Source organism: Pteropus vampyrus, unplaced genomic scaffold, assembly GCF_000151845.1.
Source record: "Pteropus vampyrus isolate Shadow unplaced genomic scaffold, Pvam_2.0 Scaffold7, whole genome shotgun sequence".
NCBI lineage: Eukaryota > Metazoa > Chordata > Mammalia > Chiroptera > Pteropodidae > Pteropus > Pteropus vampyrus.
In genome coordinates, this window is record NW_011888788.1 from 719,949 (window position 1) to 728,891 (window position 8,943).

Genomic DNA, 8,943 nt, shown 5'->3' on the forward strand with positions numbered 1-8,943 from the left:
TCTCTCTCTCGGTAGTCCAGGGGTGTAAGGGAGGAGTCAGGGTTGCCACCTCATTAGCATATTCATCAACAGTAATCAGGGACCTGCTGTGATCAAAGCCCTCTTTGGGCTTCCCTGCCTCTTGGCAAATGGCAAGTGGGAGGGTCAAGGCCTGGACTTGAAAGGACTGTAGCCTGAGGGAGAGTGGAGGAGAAAGGGAAAAGAACATTGTCCCTAGAGTGTAGAAAAAAACCTTGGGGGGTGGGGAAGAGAAGGTGTTGGCAGCCCCCTTCCTCATCTTATCTGGACAAGCAAGACCCAGCACTTCTGCCTCTGAAACCAACATTTCACATGAACCACTGGGGCTCCCAAGCAGGCTTTAAAAAGAAGGAACAATTTTTATTTTATTGTTTCTATATTTACTGTAATCTATATGAGCAAAAACACAACAAGCCTCTCAAGCCATGACATCTCAGATATTATGGCTTCATACGAGGCCAAGTAAGAGTAAGTTGGTTTTAAATTATATGAAGAAAATTCTCAAGTAGTGATGAATGTGGCAGCTGTCACAGTGGCATGTCCATCATGTCCATGGTGGGGCTCTCATCTAAATGGCTCTCAAGGCAGTCCCACTGGCCTCACTCTCTGCATCCCTGCAGCATCCTCTCACTTTCCCACTGCACTGCCCCTCTCTGCCTGCAGCATCTCCTAAGTGCTGCCTGGCTTCAGAACCTTCCGGTGGCCTTTAGTTGTGTTTCCCAAACCACAACCCTCAACAAAAGTGCTCCATAGTCAAGTAAATATGGTGTATTAGTTATCTATTGCCACATAAAAATTACTCCCAAAACTCAGCAGCATAAGACAACAAACATCATCTCATGCAGTTTCTGAGAGTGAGACATCAGGGAGCAGCATAGCTGGGTGGTTCTGGCTCAGAGTTCCTTCCGAGGCTGTAATCAAGATGTTCGACTTCTTCCACTTCGTGCTGGCCATGTACGACCGGCAGGGGCAGCCCGTGGAGGTGGAGCGCACAGCCTTCATTGACTTCGTGGAAAAGCACCTCCACGCTAGGAGAGGGTGTCCCCCATCTTCAGCTATAGCCCAGGGTCCAGGCTGGGCAAACTAGGGCCTTAGCCAGTTTGATGTCTCTGAGAGTCTGAGAGTCATCATCTCCCAGGCAACGCTGCAGGTTCATGTACACAGCCATGGACTAGGATACATACAGTGGGATATTTGTTCCAGAACCTCCCAGCTACCCCTTGATACCCTAAAGGGAGGCACAGGAGCCTCTGGTCAGTAAGATGGGTTGTTCATACATTTGGTTTTGGAAATCAGCCTTTCAAAATGCGGGGCCCAGGAAAATCTGGGAGGGAACCTGAAGGGATACCTCTGTTGCGATCTGCTGTGTGGCCTATTCCCAAGGGAGCAGGCTGGGGTGGCCTCTAGGCTGAGAGGCCTCTGTCTGGAACTGAGATAGCCTTGGCGAGGGTGGACCAGTCCCATCCAGTTTATTCCTTGCCCAAACTCTTGACATATCGGAGCCAAGTCCTGGCCCACCTGCTTACCTGGTTAGAAGCGATGGGGTCTCCAGAGGGCACTTCCAGTGGTTTCCCAGCTCTCTTCCTCCCGCAGTGGCGTGGGCCTGGCACGAGCACATTTTGAAAAGCAGCCTCCCTCCAACCTCAGGAAATCCAACTTCTTCCACTTCGTGCTGGCCATGTACGACCGGCAGGGGCAGCCCGTGGAGGTGGAGCGCACAGCCTTCATTGACTTCGTGGAAAAGGATCGAGTGAGAGGCTCATGGGCTTGGTTGGACAAAGCATAGGAGAAAGGGAGCAGGAGGTCTTCAGGGACCTCCCTTCCAATGGATAGATGGTGGGGAAGGAGGGGGGTGAATAGATGGAAGGGAGGGAAATGGGGTAGGGTTAGGGAGTAAGGTTGGGGGTGTGGCTGGAGGATCCCTGGGAGCATCAGAGCACCCTACTCATCTTGGCCCTGCAGGAGCCTGGGGCTGAAAAAACGAACAACGGGATCCATTACCGCCTGCGGCTAGTGTATAACAATGGTGAGTAAAACCCACTGCCCACTGGGTATGAAAGCCCCATGCAACACAGAATGCCTTGTTGTGAGGGTTGAGGAGGCCCCTGGCTCCAGGTGGGGAGAATATAGAGTGTAGTCCAGCCATCAGAGGCCATAGATGCTCTCCGTATAGCAAGCCCTCTTCGCCTTCCTACCCTTAGGTCTTCGGACGGAACAGGACCTCTATGTGCGTCTGATTGACTCCATGTCCAAACAGGTGAGCCAAGCCAGGGAAAGCTCAGGCCCAGTCTACTTGTGATCTGAGTGAACATCCTTTTCCCTGCTTCCGCTTCCCTGTGCCATCACCCCCACCACTCTGGCTCCCCCGGTTCTCACTCCAGCCTACGACAGGAAGATGTATGGTCCTTGCTGTTAGTCTAAAAGAAAGGCAATATTTGTACGAAGACCTGCATCCTAGGTCCATGTTCCCTAGAAGCCCAGCCGAGATGGGGATTCAGGTGCACATGGTTTGTTGGGGAGGCATGAGGGGCTCTCAGGGGAAGGGACAGAGGGAAGCAGCACAGGGCAGGGGGTGCTCAGCAAGGATGGGGTCTCAGCTGGAGTTGAGCCTTGGCCTAATCCACAGGGAGCTCTGGAGACGGAATGACACCAGAGTTGTTCCCCTGCTTGAGGCAAGAAGGCCAAGATTCTGTACCCTGTGTCAGTTGGTCATTGGCTGGGAAACAGCCCCAAAGGGAGCCTGTAACCTTCTAGACATTTTCAGGCAAGGCAGCTCTTATCCACTGAGAACTATTCTTAAGAGAAAGCCCTTAACAGTCAACACTAACTGCAGCTGGGGCGGGTGCAATGGTCCAGGAAAGGGGACTGGGCGGGGCCCCAGAGCTGCTACTGCAGACCCTCAGCACCGTGATGGGCTTCGCAGAGAAGTTGTACATGCTGGTATGGAGGAAACTGAGTCTCAAATGGGCCGATCCGTGGCCCAGTGCAAGGTGGAGACTTAGGCTTTGCCACACAGGCAGAGTCTTCCAGCAGCCTCTGCCCAATCCCAGGGCAGAGGAAGAAATAATTTGTTTCTAGGAAGCCTGTGGTCACCGTGGTAGGAGAGACAGACCAGACAGTGGTGCGGGGATTGTGTGAGGGACAAGTGGGGAAGAGGCTGGAGGAAGTCCAGAGAGAAAGGGACCTCACAAGTGGGTATGGCTGAGAGGCCCAAGTGGTTATAAAGTAGGAAGCCAGATTAGCAGTTTAGGAAGCTTACTCTTTGCTTCAGGGCAGAGAGTAGAGCCTGGGTGACCCGTGAGGAGAGTGATCTAATAGTCCAAGGGGGAGATGCTCACCCAAATTGGGGAGATGATAAGGATGGGGGGAAAAGGCTGAATAGCTAGCTGGGATAACCTAGAGGACAATGCTTTTGAGCAGAAGCAGAGGTCCACTAGGGCCATGGGAGCAGTGGGGATAGGAATGTCTATCCCCATCCCAGCCTGACCGAGGTCCTTGGTCTGGGGCCTTCCCTGGCCCCAAGCAGAGATGGATCTGGAAGGAGCTGCCTGTGGACAAACAGAATCTATAGACCTCATGCCACAGTTGCCCACCCTGTCAGTAGTCCTGGTTTGGGGAGCCAGGCTCCCAGCTCATGCTCTACACTCCTTGGTGCCCTGCAGCGATTTGGAAGGCATGATCTTCTCCAGAGGCAGGTCTATCTCTCCCCCCACATTTGGACATAAGGGGATCCTTCTTCCCCATGAGCCTGTGCACTTCCTCTCTCCCCCAGGCCATTATCTATGAGGGACAGGACAAGAACCCTGAAATGTGCCGAGTGCTGCTCACCCATGAGATCATGTGCAGGTGAGGGGAGCTGGGTCATTTTCACCTTGCCCCTTAGCCAGGATGTTGCCAAGGACCCCCACCAGGCCCTGCCCCCTGCCACTGCCACCACCACCCTCCCTGCTACTCCCTAGAGAAGGCCTGGTAGGGGAGACAATGAGGGAAGAGAGAGGCCCCTGAGCACAGTGCTGGCTGAGGAGAGGGTCCTTGAGGCCCCATTAGCCTGGTCTGTTTATGTGGCTTTCTCCAAGTGTTTTTGTAAGAGAGGTCTCCTGCCACTACTGGGAAGCTTAACTAATAAAGCTCAAGGGAGGGCTCTCTGGGGATGGGGACCAGGGCTCCAGAGCTGGAGGGAGGAAACTTTGCTACCTCCTACTTGACCCTGGGACACTTCCTGCGGGGGAGGGTGGAATAGGAGGAACACAGCTCTTGGCTCCCCTTCCTCACAAGTCTTGGCATTTCTAGGTAAGGTCTCCCCAGGAAAAGCCAGTCAGATGGCATCCTTGGAGGCAGTCCTTGTACATGGAAAAAAGAATACATAGTGTTCAAAAATCTGGTTGAGACGGTGGCTACCTTTAGGAAGAGTAGTAACAAGAAAGGGTCACGAGGGGCCTTCTGGAGGGCTGGGCACGTGATATTTCTTGGTCTGGCTGCTGGTTACATGTATGGATTCACTTTGCGATAATTCACAAGCTGCACACTTATAAGTTGAGCTCCTTTCTATATGTATAAGAAGTGTACACACAGAGAGAGTAAGAGACCCAGTAGGTGGCTAGCAGCTTGCCCTTTGCTGGATCCTCCAAGAACAGCATGCCTTTGGGACAAGGGTTTCCAGGCCAGCCTTATCCCCAGGACTGGGCTCTCCCGGTCCCTGTGACAGGACCCTCACTGCCATTTTCCCCAGGCCCTGAGGGGCCCAAGGATTCCATCCCCAGCATCCTCACCCCCACAGTGCCCCCTAAACACACACACACACACACACACACACACACACACACACACACACACTGTAATCTCCCTCTCCTTCACTCCTTTCCTCCTTCTCTTCCTTGTCATCTTTCCATCAGCCGGTGCTGTGACCGAAAGAGCTGTGGCAACCGGAATGAGACACCGTCAGACCCCGTCATTATTGACAGGTACAGGCTGGAGGAGGGAACCTGGGAGCTGCAAGGACTAGGCAGGCTGAGTTCAGTCACAGAACACGGTGGTGGCTCCAGGGAGGGATGGAGCTGCCCACCTTTCTTTCACCCCTGGTGCTTGGGGGCTCTGAGCAGAGGGACAAACTGTCAGACACCAAGGAGCCTCCAGCCATGGGCCCTGAGTGAAGCTTTGGAGGCAGACTTTCTGGGACTGGCCTTAGGAGCAGTGTTTCCTGACAGAAGGAGCCCAGGAAGAGCAGAGGATGGAGATGGGGGTGGGGATGGTGGGTAGGAAGTGAACCAGCCCCAGAAAGAGGCTGGGAGGATGGAGGGGCTGGCATGAGCTGGACACAGAAGGCTGGGTTCTAGTCCAGGTGCCACCTTTGTACTGTTTGATTTGACTTCACTGAATGTCTGTTTTCTTCATTTGAAAATGGGGGAAATACTTGACAAGTTTCGGTCATAGGATTGTCTAGGCGATGCATGTGAAAATTCATTCTCCCATCAAGATTTTTAAAAATTGTTTTACTTCTTTTTGAATAGGAAATTCATATATAAGTTACAAAATTTGAAACTCATATATGTTACAAAAAGAGTAAATAATGAAAAGTCAGCTCCCACCGCTATGCATAGCATACTCCACACTCTTATGTATTTACCTTTTTTAAAAACTCGTAGTATATAGAGAAAGAGACAGAGATAGATAGAAATAGATATAAATATATCTTAGAGATCATTCCATATTAAACATAAACCTTGCTTTGTTCTTCTTTTAATAGATAAAACATTCACTTATTATATGTTATACGTATAATGTATATATTATGCATATTATATATAATATATACATTTACACACACATATATCAAACTATAAGAAATCTCATTTTTTTTTGCTTCTGCAAAATATTCCATTGTATAGATGGACTGTAATTTCTTTAGGCTATTGCCGGACATTTTGGACATTTTTCATTCTTTTTCAGGGATAAAATAAGCTGAATTATTTTGTCCATGTGTCATTTTGAACATGTATGAATTTCTATGAAAGATATTACTAGAAGTAGAATTGCTGGGTCAAAAGGTATGTGCATTTGTAATTTTTATAGTTATTGCCAGTTTACCCTCCGTAGAAATTATACCAATCGACATTCGTACCAGCAATTTTAAGAACACTCTGGCCAATTAAGTATGTTGTTTATTCATTTAACAAATAATTTTTTTAACATCCACTGTGTGCCAGAGTCTCTTCTATACGCTGTGGATTAAACAGTGACCAAAAAACACAAAAAGCCTTGTGTTCATGGGTTTACAATCTAGTAGAGAAAGTAAACAAACTAACTGAATGAATAAAGTATATAGCATATTAGATGGTGATAACAGCTAAGGAGAAAAAGAGCCATCAGAAAAGGTCAGAGAGTGCCAAGAAGGGAGTATTGCAATTTTACGGTATGTAAGGAAGGCCTCATTGAAAAGATGACATTTAAGCCAAGACCTGAAGGAAGTAAGGAGGCCATGAATCTAGAGGGGAAATGTTTTTGGCAGGAGTGTACCTGATGTATTTAAGGAACAGCAAGAAGGCTCAGGTGACTGGAGCGGGATGGACAGTAGGAGGAGGTGATGTTGGAGAGCTGATGGGTGGGGCAGAAGGAAGGCAAGATTATGCAGGGCCTTGTAGATGGCATGTGGGCCATGTTTGTAGGCCATTGTGAGGACTCTGGCTTTTATTCTGTATGACGTGGAAGCCATTGGGGATTTCGAGAAGAATGGTGTGACCTGATTTGTATTTCAGCAAGATCACTCTAGCTTCTATGTTGAAGATGATCAGTAGAGGCGAGGATAGAAGCAGAAAGGTGAGTTAGGAAGCCATTACAGTTATCCAGGTGAGAGATGATGGAGGCCTGGACCAGGGATGTCATAACAAAAGGTCTTAAGGAATGATTAGATTCTGGATATATTCCACAGATAAAACTGACAGGATTTGTTATGGAAGGAGAGACAGAGTGACAGAAGTCAAGTTATCTCCAAGGTTTCTGACATGAGCAACTTAGAAAAAACTTCTACCTACTGAGAAGGAGGAGATTTGGGGAGGAGCAGGTTTAAGAGGAGGAAGGTCAGGAGTTTTCTTTTGGACATGTTATGTTTAAGATGCTCACTAAACATCCAGGTGTGGATGTTGAAAAAGCAGCTAAAAACATGAGTATGGCTCTCAAGGGAAAGGTCTAGGCTGCAGAGAGAAATTTGAATGAACGACATCATCGAGGGAATTAGTGTTGATAAAAAATAGAAGAGGTTCAAGCACTGAATCCTGGGTGTCCAGTGTTTGCAGGTCATGGAGATAAGGAACCAGAAAAAGAGAATGAAAAGGGACAGCCAGTGAAGTCAGAGGGAAATCAGGGGAGTGGAGGGTCCTGGAGGCCTAAATAAGAAAATATTTCAAAAGGAAGCAATAGTTGATAGCATCAAATGCTGCTTGTGGATATGATAAAAAGAGAATAATAATTGACCACCGAGTTTAGTAACATGGGGGACATTGGCGACCTCAGCAAGAGCTATTCAGTGGATTGGAGAGGCAGAAGTCTGACAAAGCTAGATCTTAAGAGAGGATGGGAGAAGAGAGGTTAGGGACAGTGACTAGAGTTTTGCTCTGTAGGAATCAAAGAAATGGGGTGGCGGCTGGACCACATGTAAGGCCAAGGAAAAATATATAGCTTGCTCATATGCTAATGTGAAAACCCAGTAGGGAAGAGGAAAATTATGATGCAAGAGATAGAAGGGAGAATTGCTAAAGCTATGTCCTTTAGTTGGCCAGGCATATGAGATTGCATGCACAGGACCGATTTTAGTTGGGAGCCTAGACAGTTATCCATGGAAACAGCAGGGAAGACAGAGAACCTGGGCACAGAAATGGATAAATGGGTATATCTATTGTGAGAGATTATGGACATTCTCTTCAGATTACTTTGTTTTCTCAGTGAAATAAGAAACAGGGTCAACATTTGTGGATGAGGATGGAGAGGGAGACACTAGTGCATGAAATACTTATCCAGGGGAGTGAATGGACCATGGAAATGCCATGTGATTGCCAAGTAGTACTAAGGGCCTGTCTGAGGTTTGCGGTCACAAATTCAAAGTGAGAACTTTCTCCAGCCATGCAGAGCTGCACATGTGCAAGTACAGAACAGATGAGGGGTGGCTTATAACCAGAGTTAGGGGCTTGCCAGGTAAGTTCAATGAAACATGAAAGGGCAAGAGAGTGAAAGTGTATGCAAGGGGTGTTTACAAAAATAAAACGAGGAATTGAAGCTGAGTGAGGAGAGAAGAGTGGGAAAGTGAACACATGGCAGAATGAATAGAACAAAGTTCTGATGAGGCCAAAGAATTATTATAGAAGAGAGTTGAGCTGGAGATTAGAAGGTGGTTAGAGAGTGGCTTGTCTGTAAGTAGCATTATTTGGGAATTGCATTTATTGGTAACGTGTGGCCAAGGGAGAGTGAAGACAAGGACATTGCAGGAGAGATGCTCAAGGAATGGAGAGAAGACTATGTTGGAAGAATTATCTATCTGTTGACATTGAAATCGCCAATAATTATGACAGGGTATATATAGTGATCTGGGAGTAAAATCTTCAAGGAATGAAGGCAAGTGATCTCAGGGTTGAGAAATAACTGCAATAAACAGTGGTTACTGTAATTTTTTTCATCTGTCCCATCATATAAGTCAACTTCCCTTACTCTGAAGTTGAGCACACTTTCATGTATTTAGTCCATTTGTGTTTCCTTTTCTACGAACTGTCTATTCATGTCCTTTGCTTATTTTTCTGTAAAAGATTGGCTTTTGTTACTGATTTGTAGGAGTATATATTAAGAAAATTAGCCCTTTGTCATGAGTTGCACGTATTTTTTCTAGTTAGTTCTTGCCTTTTAACTTTTTATATGGTGAAATTTACCCAGTTTCTTAATCTT

At 47.5% G+C, this 8,943-nt stretch overlaps 1 protein-coding gene across 4 annotated transcripts in view; it reads left to right on the forward strand.

Moving 5' to 3' along the window:
• EBF4 (early B cell factor 4) overlaps nt 1-8,943 on the forward strand; it is a 49,914-nt gene that overhangs the window by 7,536 nt on the left and 33,435 nt on the right. For all 4 annotated transcript variants that reach the window (XR_896424.2, XM_023537021.1, XM_011369427.2 and 1 more), the window contains exons 2-6: nt 1,612-1,768; nt 1,981-2,044; nt 2,220-2,275; nt 3,791-3,864; nt 4,911-4,979. Coding sequence is in view for 3 of the 4 variants with exons in the window: in XM_023537021.1 (XP_023392789.1) it covers nt 1,612-1,768; nt 1,981-2,044; nt 2,220-2,275; nt 3,791-3,864; nt 4,911-4,979 (420 nt within the window). In the remaining variant the exon portion in view is untranslated. The remainder of the gene's footprint in view (nt 1-1,611; nt 1,769-1,980; nt 2,045-2,219; nt 2,276-3,790; nt 3,865-4,910; nt 4,980-8,943) is intronic.